The following is a 19718-nucleotide window of genomic DNA, read 5'->3' as shown; positions in this document are numbered from 1 at the left end:
CTAAAAGAAGAGAACATGAACAGGATTTTGGTTTTAGGGGCATCAAGTTTTACTGGGGAACTACTCATTTTTTTCTGTTTGTTTAGGTTTTTGTTGTTGTTGTTTAGTTTTAAAGCTTTTTGTCCTGATCTTCTCCAGATTCTCTGAGGGGGTGTCAAAGTAATTTGGTCATTCAGAGACAGCCTAATATTTTTCCTTTTCCTTTTTTTTTTTTCTCCTCACTTTCTTTTTCTTTTTCTTTGCCCCCTAAAGGAGACAGCAGTTTTCTGGGGGGTTGCCTCTGCAGGACAGTGGTGGTGTGAGCTGTCCCTCTCCTCATGACATGAGGATGGATAAGCCATTGCACTGTACAAGCTATGCAAACAAACAGGTGTCACACACACATTCATACATGATTTCCTCAATTAGCAAACTACAGACCCTTTTGTCAGTGAAATCTACAGAACTAATTCTCTTATCAGTGCTGACCATCAGACATCAGTGTTAACCCTCGAATCACTTTGCAGCAACAGGATATGAAAAGGTGTGATGCCCTTTTACTCCTACAAATTACAAATCTACAAATCGTCCCATGTTTTCTTCACAGGTGAACTGAAACTCAATTAAAAAAATGCATAGACATGGGATTTTTCTGGACCTACTGTTTAAGTAACCCTCATAAATCCTGCATGGGATCTCTTAACAGATGCAAAATGGAGAACAAATGAGCAATAGTAGATCCTAAAATAAAAGATTCTGATTATTCCTCAAATGATAAGCACTCCCTCCCTTTGTTGGCAAGGCTAGTTGGAAGCAGAAATTGCTTAAGTGGAGCTGGGTTTATTGTTTGAACATAATTATCATCACGGAAAGATTTCACATTGAGTTTCCAGATGATTTTAAGTCAAAACCAGATGAAGTGCATAGAAACAGCAGAACACTCACATTCCTTGGTGTTGGGAGGTGCCAGCAAGCACGAGTAGCAAACCATCCCGTAGATGTTCCGAGGTCTGTTTTCCAGCATGTAGTAACTGCAGCGAAGGGCAAGAAGAGGCAAAACAGTGTAAATTAATATGATGTGACTGAACATGGTTCAGCAGCAACCAATTATATGGAGATAAAATCATTTAAAAAAATTTTATAAGCAATCTGAGGCAAAGATTATTCTTTTTTTTTTAATTGCCTGAATAGACACTGTGTTTCTCTTCTTCCTTTCCTCCTAAAATGTAATTAATCAAACATCTAGACATGACAAGAAGTGGTAACAGTGCCTAAAACAACATTAGTCTCCCTGCTGAGTTCAAGCTGCAGTTTAGAGCATGCCCTGAAATAAGATTTTTCAAAGAGAATTCAGTTTTTTGAAGCAGTAATCTTTCAAGCAAGACCACCAGTTGGATATGGTTAGCCAATTTTACTCACAAACACCGTAAGAATAATCTCTGTAATCTTAGAACCAAATCTGAGGTGGATCATAATAAAAAATATAGGAAAAAAATACCCTCACAGGGCAAGGCAGATTAGGTTTAGCAGGTTTGGTTCATGTTTTAAAATTTCCTTGCTGTATTGTTTATAAATTAGTCCTTGATAGTGGAATTACAGTGTGAAGGAAAAGTTTTCATAATTTGGACTTCTGAGCTGCTAATAAAGTTAGTGTTGAAATATGGTAATTGGCTACTCAAGAGCTGGATCCACATGCACCCTAATGAGTAATTACATCAGAATCATACATATGTCGATGTAACATCATACTGTTGATGTTGCAGATATGTCTTTACAAATCACTTGTAAATCACTACATATTTTAATGAAGAGATGAATAAATTCTTAATCTATTCTGTGTAGACAGGAACTCAACACTACAAACATTTTATGCAACTGGGGATCTCTTTTCTGCTCTTATATACTTGCCTATGCATGTCAAGTATGGGGTTTTTTCCTGGAAAATGTATGCATTGTTAGGAAATCACTGCTGAAACTGTCCATCAAAATCAGTTGGTGTACTATGGAGTGACAAATAAGAGATATAGGTCCAGGGAATGGAATACACAGAGATGCAAAGGGGAAATAGGGACTGGAGCAAACTCAGAGAGCAGGGGAACTACACATGGTTCCTCATTTCTTTCTTACTGGTTTTAAAAGATTCACCCTCACTTCATCCTTCAAATGTCTATTGCGCCCCATGGGCCACTCCACCATTCTCTCAAGAGCAAAACTTCATCTTTCTTCCCTTACGGGGCCTATGTCATTTTAGGTCACAAAGCAGTTAATAAATACACAGGAAAATGCTGCCAAACCACAAAACAAAAGAGTGGAAGCCCAAAGATACATATAAATCTATGAAGAAAAATACATAACAGTTAGGATCCACAGTCCAATAGCTGTGTTGGTTTAGGAAAGACAAACAATCCTTCTGACAATTAATTAAATCAAGCTGGTGGAAGAATTCTTGGTTTTCACCACAATGCAGAATGGTGGAGGACATGTAAAGAAAGCTGAAGAGGATGCTCATGGTAGGCAACCATTCACTCATGTGAGTAGGAAACTCTGCAGCTGCAAGCATTAGTGACTCACCCCCATGAAGTACTGGCAACAGACTTGTGTTTCTGGTTACTTTCCAAAGCACCAGATATTAAAGGTAATGTTGGAGATATGTGATAGCTTTATATCACCAGCTACAGAGAAGTGACCCACTAATGACAAAATAAAATTTCACAGTATCACTCTTCCACTATGATATTTATTCTTTCTTTCCTTGGCATCTGCCAGGCTCAGGTTTGGAGGGGCTACAGGCAAAATCCAAGAATAGAGGCTGGACTGAAAACTGGACTTGTTTTCCTGTTTGACACCATACTGGCGTATCTTGGGCTAAGCTTGGTGGTGTCATTGCAGACTCAGGGACTTGGAGCCAGATTTAGGCCTGCCCTCCCACCATAACAGGGAGCCTGGGACTGTCTGGGGCAGGAGACAGAGAGGGGTGGGTGCTCTTCTCAGCAGGGGTTGTTCTGCAGAGAGACATCAAGGAGGAGTATCCTTGGTGGAGGCATCTGCTGCCTTATCCAGAGCAGCAAGGCTGGCACTTAATTTCATTAGAAATTCACTGGCTAAACTTTTTCATGCAGAAACAGAGGAGCATTCACTCCTTCTCTTAAAGCCTCTCAGAGAACTGACCCTGCATTCGCTGTAGCCATGGACAAACACATGAAATGGGGAAATGTCAGTAGCAGAGGCATTTCTGACTGCATTTAAAAAGAAAATTATCCTATTGCAATTCTACCTTGTAGGGGACTGGAGACTTACCCCAGGCTGAAAATAGGTGCTGGGACAGCATAAGGAATATGTATTATTTGTACTTGACCTGTTCTTACTCCTTATGGCCACTGCTGAATGAAGACAGACGACCAGGCTAGAGGGACCCTTGCTGTGACCTGCCATTGCTGCTTGTAGTTGGCTGTGATCTCAGTCTCACTCCAGGAACACCTAATGGATCACCCCATTGAGGGAAATAGTGAGTCACACCTAATTTCCACATTCTTAACCTGTCTATTTGGCATGATGGAAGAGCTTCTGGGCAGGGAGCAGAGGACAAAGCCTGCAGTGTCCCAGGAGGTTCAGTCTAGGTACCTCTAGAGTTCACTGGCAACTGGACTTTGGTTTTGAGGATCACAGCTTTGGAACTAAGTCTTTAAAATCTCCTGTCCTGCACACTTCCTGTGACATGACAGTGTTATTTCTGTTTTATATGAGAGGGAACACAAAGAAGCAGTGGATGACCTCCTCTCTTGTACCAAAGGCCTCCTTCTTCCCTAAAATTGGTCATCAGTAATAGTGGAAAAAAAAAAGAAAATAGAAGAAAAAATATATCATTATCCAGCACCTATTTTAAGATAAAGTACAAAGGATGGCTCTTGTAACCCCTGGGAAAGGCTGCCACTTCAGCGGTATTTTGTTTGAAAACTTTGGTGCAGAATGTGCCATATGCTTGTCTTTTCCTCAGGCTTCTTTACTGAGCAGGTGAAAAATAGCATAGGGATGAGATGTCCTTAAGTGCAAAGAGCAGCATGTGGGCTGGGCAGGTCTGCAGTGTGCTATGGAAGCAGTCCTCTGAAAATGGAAACCTTGTTTTTAATCCCTCACATCCGCTCAGGGGCTCTCTGAGGTTTACTGCCCAGGCAAGGGAGCACCCTGCCAGTGCCACTCACCCTAGTACCTGGCTGTCCCTGTGGCACAGGGGACAATAAGGACAATGAGCTACTCACCAGCTCTCTGCTCTGACACACAGGCTCTGCATTTCACCCACCAGCACCCAGGAGCAAACTCTGAGGACTCTAAGTAGCATGAGGAGTCAGGGCAGCTTCAGAGCTTGTTTTAGCTCATGTTTAGTTTATCTAGAGAATTCCATCTATTCAAGCTTGGACTGAGAGGGTGTTTCTCCTTAACTGCTGGCTTTGCCAAACAATCCCAGGACCTGAGCGTTGCAGGAGGAGCGGCACACAGCCAGATTCCGGCAGACCAGTTTCTGCTACAGGCTACACCTGTGCAAACACGATGTTTTGAGATTTCTCCCCAAGCACCAGCTGTGCAAGCTGATTATTTTCAGCCAGCACCCTGCTCCCACCTGGGTAACCTCATTAGTCCTGACAAAAATTACAAAACAGCAACTGTGACCACTATTTAAGTTTCTTGCTCTTTATGATATATGAGGGGAAGTCAAGAGAGAGCTTTTTCAAGTCACATCATCAGTCTGTTTGGCTGGCAGCTAGACAAGTCCTTCATTTTATTTGTAAACTGTGAAAATTTCACAAAGACTTACTGATAAAATAAACCTGTAAGCTTGCAGGGCCTCTTTAACAGGGCTTCCTGTGCTATAAGGATTGTGGGTTATACAGCATCTGCAAACTTCACAAAAGCCAAATGTCAGTAGGAATTACTCTCTAAACCAAAGAGGAATAGTGGCAGAAACTGAAAAGGTATGTAAGGAGAGGTTGTATTTTAGAGTATTTACTCACCCTACAAAAAAACATCAAGAATGCATGTGTATGCTTGGGTTTGCAGACTTTCAGATGTAATATTGTCAAGGACATACATATCCAATGTAGCAATTTCTTTCTCACCGTGATTATGAGAATTATACTGAGTGTAAGAGACCATTACAAAGATGGACTTAATAAACAGCACCTATTTTAAGCCCCTTCAGCCAGCCCTGAAACTTGTTTTGACTCTGAACAACACTACACACACTACATTAACAGCTCCTCAGTCTCCACTCTGTTTTGTAGAAAGGGACCCGAGAGACTAAAATGCCTTGGTAAATCTCAGTGAACAGCCATGTTAGCTAATACTGTCAACTACTGACAAATGTGCCAGCTGTTCACATCTGGAGAGGAGTTATTTTATGCCCCTAAACATGCTGTAGTGCCAGCATAGACCCTACAGGGTATTTAGGTGCTGTCATGCAGCTCATATGTAGTAAGGACTTAGAAGGTGGCCCACTGAAGCTACAGCTGGAGGCCAAGCTGGATTTCTTCACGTGTTTAAAATGGCACTGCACAGCTGTGCTTGTTCCCTTTCCATTTCTAGTAAGAGGAAAAAGTTTTCTAGTTGTTCCAAACAGTGACATTTCAGTAAGATTAAAAACATCTTCTTTAGGGTCCCTTCCAGGCCTAACTATTTTATGATTCTGTGTTTATTAAACTCACCAATGCTTTTAAAACATTTAAATGTATTGTTTTAGCAGAGATGAAAAAGCATAATTTACCAGTATTGTACCTACAGTCAGCTTTGACATGGAGAGGCTGTCAGAGATTTTGACATTAGAAAAGTATTTCCCAGTGCCTTGGGCAGAGCAAAGGTCTGTGGATAATTCCTTACCCTGGGAGACAAGGACCACACTCTGCATCATTCTCCTGATCCCCAGGTGTCATGACTGTGGCTCGAAAAAATCCCTCGCAGTCCTTGTGCCGTCTGCATATCTGGTACCCTCCTTTGGAAAACTTCTCTGAAGGGCAGGGGATGCAGCCATAGTCCTCATCTTTGGTGCCATATCCACATGTCTGCAACAACACAGTCGCTCAAAAGCAATCTTGTGCTGCACACCAACTTCTAGCAAAAGAGAAGCTCACAGCCTGCCCCGTTGGCCTTGCAGCACAAAGGGAGAGGAATCTGTCGTTTGGCCTGTTAGTGTCTATCCTAAAAAGACCATGCAGGGATAAAAGGATGCAGCATGCTGTGTGCTGGAAAGGCAGAAGGGGCGCTGGAGAATTATGCTGTTTGTAAGTGGTCCCCCCAAACTACTTCTATCATAGTCCAGCAAATTGTGGAAGTGAATTTCAGCTGCTGCTTGGATAGAGAGTGAGCTAAAAATGGAAGAGTAGAGAAGACTCCTACAGGAGAAACACAGCTGCAGCAGGGCTATCAGCAGTTTCAGGCCAGGAGACCCCAGAGAGAACAGCCCAAAAGGAAATGTTTGGATGAGATTTTGTAACCTCTGAACTCACATGTCCCAGCTGAACATTACATTTAGATTAAATAAAACGAAACCAAACTGGTTATTCAAACATATTTGTTTGGGACTACCAACTATTGTGAAATGCTTGCAATAGGATGTTTATCCCATTAAAACCAAACAGGATTTCAGTAATTTTTTTTAATAGGCAATAATTATCTGCTGTAAATCAAATGGTTACTTAGGAATCATGATTTAAAATATTGCAGAAACAATCAAGTTCCTCTAGTGTCGAAATATCTTAGCAGAAGAGCAAAATTGACTTGTCAGTGTGAGGGACCAGCAAGCAAACCAGACTGACCAATTTATCACTCTGTGTTGGAATGTCAGCATCAGATTCTAAATAACTACTGAGATGAGAACAGACTGGCAGGGACTGTGTATGGAACTTCTACCTTTCCATTTTTACAGTATCCCTTGTAACAGACTGCTCCTGGGATATGGATTGCTGGTGTGCATGCAAGACCCTTCGCTCCCATGGCACACTGGGAGGTGTGAGTGCTCCTGCTTAGGCATCCACAGCCTTCCCATTTCCTTTCCTACCCATTATTCCACACAGCAAAGCATTTGGGTTTTTTGCATTTGGTGTCTGGTACACTCCCCCCAGCAGCAGAAGAAGCTGAAATTACCATGTAGGGCTCTTCACCGGGCTCGCACTTGGGGCAGTCGTGGCACATGCCAGTGGTCTGGTTGTAGTACTCGTTCTCACCACAGTTGGAGTATTCGGCACTGGCAGAGTACACCAGGGAGACCTGTCACCAGAGAGCATTCCAGAGCACTGTCACTTCCACTGCCATCGTCCTCCATGCCTCACCCCCTCCCCTCGCACATCTGCTGTGGTTCAACAGGTAGCAGGGCCAGCACTGCAGGGTGAAACACACCTCAAGCTCAGAAGCAGAAGTGGGGACACTATTTAAATGGAAGCAGATGCAGGTTTCAGCAACCTGGTAGTTCCAAGAGTTTCTCAGAGACTGACATTCACGCTTGTTGGCACTGCCACTCCTTAAAACACTGAAGGCCATGGTTCCTGACCTGTTAAATCACATGCTCTCCCACGCAGGCAAATGCCAGAGTTCACACCCTCATCACTCCCAGTTCTAATGAGCCTTCATAAATGTGACTGCAAGGGACAACTACAACAACCAGAGATAATGCACTGCCTCAGGCCTCAACCACCATAGGGCTGTGCTTCATGTGATAGCCAGGCTAACGTGCTCTTCCAGCACTTTCCGTCTCTGCTCCATCCTGGATCCTTCTCCTTTCCCCCGCTTCCTAGCAGCCACGGATTAAACTTCACATTCTCAGGTGTTTTATGGAATGAAAACGATCACTGCATTGAGGTTCAGTCCACAGGTCATGTGTGGCTCTGCCACAATTCACAGGTGGTTATGAATAACCCAGGCAGAGTTAACCCTGTTATCTTTGCACACTAGAGAGACACGTGCACACAGAAATACCTACCATCAGGAAAGGGAACACGTGAGTCCATTTACGTTCACCCAGGTGAGCCATGCTTTCTTGATATTTTACCTGAAAAGATAGAATTGGTGATTGTTTATGAACATGAGTAAATATTTGTGTGTGTTGCCAAAATAAGAACAGAAGGGCTCATAAGCAGAACAAAGGTTACATGGGAGCAATGCCCAGAGGTCTAAACAAAGAGAGGGGGAGATGTGCACGTGCAGTCAAGCACACACACAGACACCACACCCCCTTACTGCACATCTCTTTCCTCTCTTTGAGAAGATAATGGCAGGAGGGGATCCAGTCTTGCCATATTTGCAAAAATCTGTGAAAGATGAGGAACCAAGTCTGAATTCTGGCACCTCTTGGCTTGCTGAGAAATCCTCCCATGGAGGAATGGAGGGCTGCATCTGACCACAGAAATGAAGCAGCCTGGCTTGTGTCCACACCAATTAGTGCTTGACCACAAGACATCAGGTTTGTCTGGGAGAGATCCGTACGGAGGAGCCAAAGCAGAGCCAGAGAGTGAACCAACAGCAAGCAGTGTGGGCAGTCAGGACACCAGGGCTGCACTTTCCTTGCTGGCTCCTGTGGATGCACTGAGAAAGCCCAGAGCTGCTTTACCTTCTTTAGGAAGCATCAGCTGCTTTTTGTTCTTGTTAAGCAAACTGCAGATTTAAGAAGTAAAACCCAAGAAGGAGCCAAACCTTATATTCAAAAAGCTATTGACACAGTTGGGAAAAAGAAAGGCTGAAATCAATGTTACAAACACACGTGCTAATTTATTTAGTTTTTTTAAATTATTAACTTTGAATAAGAGCTAATGTTCCACATTCAAGTACTGGATTTCTTTCTAAGGTGAAAAAAGAGACAGGAAAAGGAGCTCAAATTGGTTTCTTTAAAGCATGATACAACCTATTTAATTATATTGTTACAGCACATAATATGCCCTGGGGGTTTTAGAGCTCCAAATTGCAAGTGTTTGAGATACAGTTGCGACATTTTGCTCCTACCAGATGTAAAGTACTCTTTCAATTTTCCTTGTCTCAGACGCTGGGAGACTTTTAGCCTCTCAGCAGAGTACAATTACTGCTTTGTGCTACATTCGAGCATACAACTTACATGAGAGCAGTGCTCTCATCTGAGATAGCTGCTAACATTTACATTTTTAAACACTAAGTAGATTAGCAAAGATTATATCACTCCAGCATCAAGCTATGAACTTGCTTTATATGTTCCTTCCAGCAACTGGGCTAGCTGAGACAGGTAACTGGGTGGGTGGGTGGACAACCTGAATCATAAGTATATTCATTTGTGCAGGAAATTGCACTTTGAAACCTAGAAACAAAAGAGAATCAGAGATAAATTGTCCTAAATCTGGAGGTAAGAGATGGAAAATAGTAATTCCATTGTATAAAGTGTCAAACATGAAGTTGGAGGAAGTCTGTGGCAGTGCAGTTGCCTGGAAAGGTTCCAAGAATATTGTCTTAATGCATATGTTAACTGTATGTTAAACTGTATCCTAATTATAAAAGAGTTTGTTAGACCTTAGATATTAATATTATTAAGGCCTCACTGATACTGCTTAATTATCACATTTATTATAAATCTGGTCTGAGGCTGCTCAGAAACACAAATTTCAGCAGTAAATGTTGAATCTGTAACTTTACAGTAAGAGTCTATCTTACAGCAAAACCGTGCTTTCAGTTGCTTTCAAGCCACCCAGATGTTCTCTGTTTGAGGTACTTGTATGCAATCATAGCCAGATTTGAAAAATGGAAACGAAGTACAGCCCACTAATGTTCCATACAGTCTTCTTCATTTGGCATTTATTTACATAAATTGTTGAAAGTGTCAAATTATACATATATAAATAAAATATTTTTCTCTCTCCTAATATAAATATGCATGCGGAGTATGTTTTGTATGTAAACATACTTTTTTCCCTGCTGCATTCCTTCATTTTATGCAGCAATATGTCAAGCATATGGGAAATACTTCTTTTAACTGGAAAAAGCTATTTCAAAGTGCTAGATTAGAACTCCAGGGGAGGCTTTTCCCACAAATTGCAATATCAAAAAAGTTAAATTTTGGTATTCATCCTCCTATTCAAGTACACTGCCATAAACTGTCTGTGTTGTTTGTTTCTGTTGGTTTTATTTGATTGTTTGGTTGGGGGTTTTCCTCCTTTGGTGTTAAAACTCAAAACACTTATTTTATAACACTGGAGTGAACATGGGAGTGGGGGGAGGTAGATAAATGAAGTTTCTGGCAGTAGGGCCACAGGTAGTTACTCAGCTGGGGAGATACCAGAAGGTATCTACCAAGATATGCCAGGCTGCTCTTGGGCTTGCTGTCAGTTTTCAGGCATGTTAAGTTATATCTGCACCATGCTATCTGTCACTCATTAATCCCATCCACACAACAAAGGGTCTTCTAGTGCCGAAACTGCTTTTGTTTCCAGCTGACACTCATGAAGACACATTCAACCAGCCAGCTTCTGCCAATAAGCAGGGAAAAGAGTGACCAGACATTATGGCCCCTAACCATTAAAAAAAATTAGTTCTTAATTAATTATTTTCCTTCAGCTGAAGCAAATGACTTTCTCCTGTGGGCTGGAATGAAGCAGTGAGCAGGAAGGAGCTGGAGGTGTATTTTTTGCTGGGACTCTGGTATCGCTCCTAAGGAATTCGGGATCTCCGGCTGCTTGTCTGCCAAGCCCTGCAGAGATCCTGATTTGTGTTTTTGTTTGGGATGTGTGGGTGTCTCCAGAGAGGAGGTGTAAAACATAGATGGTGTCTTTGTGGATCAGGTGTGCAACACACAGCAAGTCTCGTCATGACTAGCGGGGGTTGCTAATTACAGCTATATTTGTCTTTTGGGCATATTCGTTAATAGCTGGTAAGAATATACCTGTAAGATGACAGGAAAAGGAAGACTATTTTCCCAGTGGCAACCACAGCAAGAAATGCTAGAGACTCCCTGTCTCAACTACTTTCCTGTCGATGCAAGGCAGAAAGTTGGGGAACAGAAATAAGATATGACTGGGACCCTATTACTCAAATATTTCTCCTCTCAGACCAAAAATCCTTCCAAACAGTCCTTGTGGTTTCCTATTAAGAATGGGTAGGTACAAATAAATAAGTAAACCAGCAGGTAGAAAATGTTTAGTTCATGCTGTCTAAACAAAGAAAAAGCATCATTCATTGTAGTTAGCCTTCGAATTCGGTAATTTACTTAGATTATTAGGTAGCACTGCCATGATTTATTTACAGCATCCATAATTATAATCAGAATGAATATATGAAATGTGCAAACAATGAGGTTACCACAGCTGGTGGACTAAGCCAAAACTCACAGCTTTCAATGGACGACCTTACATATTCTTCTAATTCTCTGACTTCAGTAAGTAATACAGTGGAAAAATAATTTCCCATCACAGACTTTTCAGTTTTTAAAATACAGTTGAAAAAAGGAAGAAAAAAAGCACATGAACTGAAGCACAGGAATGTTTCTCATGTAGACAGATGGGGGATTTTTCATATCTCTGTATTTCCTTAGTTTCATCATTGACATAGATATGCTTCAACGACAGAAGACAACCTTGTGGGAGGGAAAGGCACAACCGCTGTCTCAAACAACTTTGCCAATTCCAATAGGGCTATACACATTTCTTTTCTAGGGTTTCCTAAGCAGCAGTTTGGTTATCAGTGGCTAGGAATGTAATCCCTGAGTAGCTGGCAAATTGGTATCCATCATCAATCCACATCCAAGACCCCAGCTAACAACAGCAGAATGCGAGACAAAGGCTTTCATAGAAATAGAAGTGGGCACATTTAATGTCCTTCACAGGGCCACCAGCAAACCCAGCACTTGTCCTGAGTTCCCAGGATTTATGAGAAGAACCTCACAAACCACCTCTTCCACAGTATCACAGTTTTTTTGCATGAGCTCAGTAGACAATCTCTGTATGCTCCCGATGGTGCTAAATCCTTCTTAACAGAGATAAGCATATAATCCTCACTGCAGGGCCTCACAGGCTTCAGAGTTCAGCAGCAGAGTTCAGCCTGGCTCCAGACTTCTGAGAAAAGATACAGTCTGAGTTTTGCTTTCAGGAGGGAAGCCCATCACTGAATGACAGTGATGGCACTGCATGCTCAGGGACAGAATAAACTCAGCGAATAAAAAGTAAATGGAAACACAGAGATGATGGAAGAAAACTATTTTGCAGCCTTAATTACAGTTTGCATTGTTGTGAAAAAATATTGTACGGAATATTATTACATTTGTAGGACAACACCAGCAATACTGTTTCCCACTGTTTCTTTATCACTTTGACCTTGCAAATACCTTAAGAATTTCTTCAGAGAGATGTAAAAAGTGCTAAAATGATACAACTCTATTCTCCCTTTTTACCTGAAACATCAAAAGGCAGTGAGAACAGCCCGAGCTACACATAAAACTTTAATTGCCCAGTGATCTGGCAACCCTGTCAGAAAAATGATTGATTAATCGAGCACAGAAACAATACTTTTTCCAGTGGGAACAATATTGACAAGAGGAGACAAAAGATTCTTTAATTTGTTAATGGGGGCACTGTGTTTTGAGGACCTGGGGACAATCAAACCTAATGAAAAGCCATCCATCTCCTACAGGGTTGCTTATTTGGAAACTACATCTGGAAGTTGATATTTGAACCCATTTTTTCACCGTGCATAAAGACACGTGTCAGCTCTCAGGTAGGTGGCCCATCAACTTTATGAAACATTCTTTGGGGGAAAAAGAGGCTACCATGCTGGAACAAAGCAAAAGCAGGAAAGAAGGAAAGGCTTTTCTAACACACTTTGCACAACTGACACACATTTGTGCAGAAAGGGGGTATTAACAAGGTCTGAGAGGACCCTGGGGTTTCCCATAGTGCACACCCTGTTGGCTGGTACCAAGCCAGCTGTGCCCCAGCCCCCTTGCTGCTGGCATGGCCCTGATTCAGCCTCTCCCCTGGGCTGACATTGGTTTTACCTGACAGCAGCATCCCTTCAAAACCCAACCCTGCCAGGCTACTGGAGGAACACTGTGGTCTCCATTCCCACTCCAAAGCCCACTCAGGGCACATGGCTCACAGGCAACTCCTCTCTGTGCTGCTCCAAACCACTTGGGGATGTGAGAGGGGAGTGAGCATAGGATGGATTTTTGGAAAATGGTAATTAATTAATCTTGCAACCTGCCACCACAACATATCCTCATTAGTGATGTTCATGCTAGACAGACTGGTGTTCGGGTGAAGAAGTGATACTGAAGGGAAAAGGCACCCATGACCTCCTGCCATGGAGGCTACTGCAGTTGGTGACAGAATTTACTGAAATTGTAAATAGAAGTAAAGTCCCATGGTGACCATTCAACAATATTTTCTTTATAAAAACAAGAAAATATTAGGGCAAAAATGTGAGCAGGGATTTGCATCTCTCCCAGTCAAAAGGCTGCCCTGATCTTAGGAGAGGTTACATAGGCTCTTTTGCTTGCTTATGGGGTGTTTTACTTATTTACTAATTTACTATTTACTTATTTACTTTATTATTTAATAATTAATTTTATAAATAAATTTTTTAAAATTAAATACATCAATCAATAAATCTGTCATGTGTCCTGCTGCATAGTTAAGTAAAAAACCCCAGAAACTTTCTATTTCTGACAGATATATATACACATATATATATATATATATATATACACACACACGCACACATATAGATACATACACACATACACACACACACACACACACACACACACAAACACACATATATATATAATGGAGAAAAAAATTCTTGAATGCTTTGGCCAGTCCCCAGAAGGATTCTCCTCAGTGGCACAGGCTTGCTTTCCACCTCTGCTTGTTTTTCTAAGGTGATTTCCAAGAAGACTTTCTGATTATTTTCAGCTCCTCCTAAGGTCTTCCAGCAAGTGCTACAACAGTCGTATTATTCCTTCTGGTTTCCTTGCTTAGGTATTTGTTTTCAGAGGGCTTGGGCCTTTCTTTTGAGAATCACTGGCAAAGGTGGTGGTGCTGGGGGCACATTAGGCCTGCACCCCATCCTCCCCAGCAGATCTCCTGCTCCACCACCCAGGTGAGCTCACCCTGCTGCCAGCTCAGGGCTGCCAGAGGGCATCTGAGTTTTCCATGGAAATAGTGGGAGGATGAATCTTACATCACCATGAAAAATTGCAAGTGAACATGCTAGACTTCCCAGCCTAATACTTCTAAGATGAAAATTAATGAGCAGCAACACAGTCATTCACTGGATTGTCTCAGTGCCACATCTGCTCAATGCTCTCCTCATCACTATTTCCTAAGAATTTTCCCCATCCACTCCTACCCAAGGGACAGGAAACTTGTTTTTGGAATTTTGCTGCAAGGGGCAAGGTAAAACTGCTGATACGGAAACAATTTAAATTCAGAAGCTCTCCTGAGACGAGTATTGCTTTCCATTCGGAGCAGAAAATTAAAAGCTTATTAGGAAAGTACAAGCTACCAAAGTAATGATGGTGCTTTTCTAACACCTTTTCCTTTTTGCTGTGCTTGACTCTTCTAGATAACAAGTAGCAAAGTAAGAATAGCCTGAGTCTTGTTTTTCATTATTAGGACCAATAAGGATTTGAGCTCACACTTTGGTTACTTTCTCAGGGTCTGTTCCTGGGAGCTGCTGATTACCTTCAAAGAGCATAATATTTTAGAGGCTGATGATTTTTAGCACAGCGCAGACACTGTCATTCTTTAAATACAACAATGGTTGATTATTCTATTTATTTATATATTATTATTTAATACAATAATGGTTGAAATTTAGAAATACTTCACACGAAGAAACTGAGGTGAAATCCTGCAGTGACCATTGACAAAATTTATTGAAATTGTAAAGAGAATAAAAGTCCCATGGTGACCCTTCAACAAGTAATGTCTGTTCTTAGCTCTACAGTACATTTGCATTTCTTAACTAAAAGCCAAATATTGTCAGAGAGATCAACACACAGTTCTGGTTTTTCCATGGCTTACATGAAAACATCTGAATTACTGTGACAGGCACAGAGAATAGCAGCTGGGGTGCCGCGGGAGGGAGATGCAGCACAGCATGGTGGTGCCTCTGGAGGAACTGCAGAGCAGGTCCCTGCGTGGGGCAGGATGTTATCAGGAGGGTCCTGGCCACGGATTCTCCTTCCTTGTACAAGGGCATTAAACAATGGCGCAGCAGTTTCACTGATGGCAAAGGTAATGGAGGAAGTATTATGTCGTGGCCACGTATACTTTGGTCCTTGATATTAGAGTCCCAGAAAAGCCTCGTTTGTCAATGGGCCTCTGTCTCACAGACAAAGGAATACGTATGCTGCCAACAGACATTAAGTTTTTTATTATTCTACTTTTTACATAACTGTGTTTGAAGGGGACTTATTATTTTTGTAAACTAAAGGCTGGCTGCATTTAAATTCAAAGCTGCATCCCGAGCTGCCCGGGCCACCATTGTTGGGAAGAGCAGGGAGAGAGAGCAGAGGAGGGGAAGCTCTCCGCTGGGAGCGGGGCCCACACAGCGAGCAGGCGCCGTGCGGTGCCCGGGGGAGCGGCGGCTGCAGGGCACGGCCGGGCCTGCAGCACCAGCCAGCCCCGGGGCCCAGGCAGGGCATGGTCCATGGGAGCAGCCCCGTGTGCCCCATCCACCCACCCATCTCATGGGCAAGGCTCCCCCCGGGGCTTCAGCCAGGGGAAGGGGCACAGAGGTTGAAGCACAGCTCCCAGTCCCAGAGCTGGGCAGAGCAACACGCCTAAGCAGCCAAACCCCCCTGTCTGTGGGCACTGGCGAGCTCCGGCCTGCCGAGGCTGCTCTTTGTGCCAAGCACCACATGCACAGGCAGGAGAGGGAGCAACCACCACCTTGGCTGAGGAGAGCTGAAGTTCCAGCCCATCACATGGACGTGGCTGCAGGAATTGTGTGTTTACAGGCATGTGTGCGTACACAAACACATCTATTTATACACACATGCCTTCAGAGAGGCTGACTGGTCTTCACATCTCTCTTCAGCCAGGATGTCCCAAAACTCCAGGAATGTCCTAGTGCAGTGGCATCTCATGGTCAATGTTCGGTAGGGTTGCAATTACAAAGTATGCTGCCTTTGCTCCTAGAGAAGGAGGGAGAAATGGGTTTCTCTGTTGGAATACTTTCTCTTTTGAGTCGACAATCATAAAATCTCTTCATAATTTCTCCGAGGCCCTCATTTCTTTTTTAATGAAGGTGTTTACATTCCTAATTAAGGAGTGCATTAAGCCTAGTGGTACCTTATCTGATAAACCCATTAGTAGGCTGTGTCAAGCTGAGCCTTTCAAGGTAGCAAGCTAGCTTTAAAACTGGTTATCCTCTGGGCTGAAATATGCAAACCAAGAGCTCACAATTAACTTGGGTTAATTACAAAATACCAGAAATGTAATAATATATTTAAAAATACAACACAGGTGCTAATAACTTTTTTTTAGTTTTCTCCTCCCCTTCTCCTTTTTTCTCCTCTCTGCAGGAGCTCACAGCCTGTCACTTCGTTCCCAGGTAACACTCCCCATGCTCCACAGGTGTTAACCACCTTTTTCTCTCATGTGGAGGGATTCATTAGCATAACGAGATTGATCCAAGAATTCTTTCTTGTGCCTTGCAGTTAGCATGGATTTTACTGGTGCTCTCTGGACCTGATGAACGAACTAGGCTTGAAATGTTTATTTTTTTCTAGGTCTATCAGTTGGTCTAATAAAAAACATCACCTATCTCTCCATGCCTATTCTCCCAAACACCACCATCATATGACTCAGGAAAACTTTGACACACCACCTCCTTGCCACACAAAGTGTCAGCTGGTGGAAGTACCCAATTGACCTCCTGCCTATGAAGCAGCAGCCTTGTGACTGCACCCTGCCTGTTTGGAAGCAGCCACTGCTTTCCAGCATGGCACATACAGCTGCTTGTCATTGCAGCCCAATACACTCCCTTAAATAAGACTGGTTTTGAGGGACCAGGCAGGAATCTGCAATTCAGTGGTTGCTCTTTTGATGTGACCTATAGGACCGATCTCATGTTCTGTATGTATATGAGTGTTAAATGTTTTACCAAAGTCCAAAAATTATGTGGTACCCTCTTTATTTATTAGGAATTAAAACTTTCTGTCAAGGGCAATTTAGGAGCCAAGTACTACCTACCAAGGACATATTGCACATATAATTTGTGCAATGTCTGTACTGTGATTTTACCAGAGTGGGAATAGGCTACAAATACCCATCTTGGAAGAAGGGGCCAGAAGTGTCCAGGGGCTGCTTGCTGCAGGTAGCTGAGCAAGCCTCCTGTCAGGGCAGGTGTGGGTCTGCCTTCCATGGGTCCCACTGGTGCCTCAGCCTTCAGACCTGTGGCCTGGGAACTGAGGTAACTGGAAACCATTGCACATGCTGCAGGCCACCCTGCAGTACATGAAGGCCAAGCTTTGCCACCTGCTGAGCTGACAGCAAGCGCTCCAGAAAGCACAGAAGTGGGGAGCTCAGGCTGGCAAACTAATGACCTGAAAGGCAAGCCTCTGTGGTGTCCAGAAAATGTATCTGCAGAAAGGAAGGCACATTCCTGCTGCTAGTGCTGTGCCAGGTGAGGTTTTCCCCTGTGCACTGCCAGATGTCTGTGACTCCCTGCCCCAGTCACCTGGGGAGAGCTGCTGACTGCTTCTGCCTTGGGTACTGCTAACCCCAGCCTACATATTCTCTTCAAATACACTGTATTTCAAATCAGCTTTATATTTCTTCTTCTCCTCACTTCATTAATTGTCCATTTAGCTGATTCAGATGCCTTTTATGGTGCTTCACCCCAACTAAGCTGCTGAGAAGAAAAGATATTTTTATCACTCATAAGCATATCTACTGCCTCATCCCATTCCAGTGACATGGGCCCAAGAAAACATGTTTCAGAAGCACTACCCTCTCGTGACACAGAGGTGATGTGATGGAAATATGGCAGAGCACTGTGGAAAAAATGAAGAGGATGACACCAGAGAATAACTGACACAACAGTGAGTGTCATAAAGGCCATGAGTGTCATGGTCTTTATCATCTAGATGTTGCATGTTTAAAAGTTTATAGTCATGTAAAGCTGCTTTTTGATAAGAGTCTTTGGACATGTCATGAGTCTGACTGTAATTGTGAACCTAACCTCAGGTTTTATAATATTCTGTATTGCTGTAGGAAAAACTAAATGAGGATAGGAAAGGGACCTCTGTGATGCAATGACAGTTCTAAGATGTATGGAAGACAAGGAACCAGTGGGAGCATTTAAAAAAATAGTTATCTCCAGAAACATCCAGTATGATCAAATAATCTTTTCTGTTGCCTACCAGAAAGTGACACGTTTTCCTACCAGATGCTGAGGAAGATTGTTTTGAATAAATACAGGTCCTGACAGCTGCTTTAATAGTTATTTGTAATAGTTCATCGGCCCTAAGACATTTTAGACTTGGCTAGTCTTTAAAAATGAGAACTTCCTATGGCTCCTCTTAGAATCTTGGGAATGTGAAGCATCACCCACAAATAGCTGAATACCTTCTGTTCCCTCTAACTGCAGTGCTTGCTGAGAAAGGAGAAATGCAGGGACAGCACTAATTGTACTGCACATTTAAAATCGGATGTGAATCATCCTCCCCATAAAAAACATTTGAATAGATTTAATACTGCCCCACCAATGGTTAATTTAATGTTTTGATTTACCATATGTCCCATGAGTGTTCTCTTTACACACTTCACAAGTGAAGGTTGGCAAAGCTCAGTCTCCTGAACAGGATTCCAACTCCACTGGGGGGCAGTGCATTAGCACATATATTAATAATGCACTCACCTGCTTCTGAGAAAGCAAGATTTCCAGAGAAATGTTTAGCTAACATGAGACATTCTGCTCAATGGAACAAATATGCACAAATATCTCTCCTATATATACTGTTAGATTACTGACTTGCTGGCTAAAGAACCAATGCTAACCTGAGGATGAAACCAAGTCTGAGTACAGAGATAGTTTAAACTATTTATTGGCACCAGGATCAACAGATTCTAAATTAGCTACAAAGCTGCAGGGAATCCTGAAATGTGAAATCAGTTTGGTGTGGGATTTTTTTTTTTTTTTAATTCTTAGCCCCTCAGGAGATTTGAGACGGTTTGATCTTCATCTGGAGACTTGTCAAAATTCCATAGAAACCTAATAGCCTGCCAACATGGGTGGTTGCTGCTTGCAGGCATTTTGACATGGCAAAGGTCCTGTCCGCACGCTGCAGACCTGTATCCGTCAGAGGCTGCCTGGAACAGCATGAAACCAGGAGCTGTGCGGTGTCAGAATGCTGTGTGCAGGACTGCAGGGTAATGTATGCACATCCCAGCTCTCCCAGGGCCGCCAAACTGTGGGAGGAATCCATCTGGCCCCTTAATTATTCTGAGCTCTGCCTAGGAGTTAAACCCCACAGGGTGCTGCCACACCTCTATACCAGGGTTTGGGTGGGACGGTGCTCTGTGCTCTCTGGTTAGAAGAGAAATGAAGACTGGAGGGCAGCTGGGGAGGAGGGATGGAGCTGGGCAGAAGCAGAAACCAGGTCAAAAGTGTTGGCACTTGGAGTGCTGTTGTCCAGACCAGGAGCCTGCACTGGAGAGAGGGCACCAAGGGTAGAAACAGGAATGGGAAATGGGGCATAACTGGAAGGCAGCAGAGCACAGGCTGCAGTGGCCCTT

At 42.9% G+C, this 19718-nt stretch overlaps 1 protein-coding gene across 3 annotated transcripts in view; it reads right to left on the bottom strand.

Annotated features, from left to right (window-relative positions):
* EDAR (ectodysplasin A receptor) overlaps positions 1–19718 on the bottom strand; it is a 72226-nt gene that overhangs the window by 17658 nt on the left and 34850 nt on the right. For all 3 annotated transcript variants that reach the window (XM_030957950.1, XM_030957931.1, XM_030957940.1), the window contains exons 2-5: positions 7943–8011; positions 7111–7233; positions 5848–6029; positions 925–1010 (exon numbers count right to left, since the gene is read on the bottom strand). In XM_030957950.1, coding sequence (XP_030813810.1) covers positions 925–1010; positions 5848–6029; positions 7111–7233; positions 7943–7993 — 442 coding nt within the window. In that variant the 5' untranslated portion in view covers positions 7994–8011. The remainder of the gene's footprint in view (positions 1–924; positions 1011–5847; positions 6030–7110; positions 7234–7942; positions 8012–19718) is intronic.

This window comes from Camarhynchus parvulus, chromosome 1 (genome assembly GCF_901933205.1).
Source record: "Camarhynchus parvulus chromosome 1, STF_HiC, whole genome shotgun sequence".
Classification (NCBI taxonomy): domain Eukaryota; kingdom Metazoa; phylum Chordata; class Aves; order Passeriformes; family Thraupidae; genus Camarhynchus; species Camarhynchus parvulus.
The sequence above is the reverse complement of the archived record's forward strand: the minus strand, read 5'-3'. Positions and strand labels throughout refer to the sequence as shown.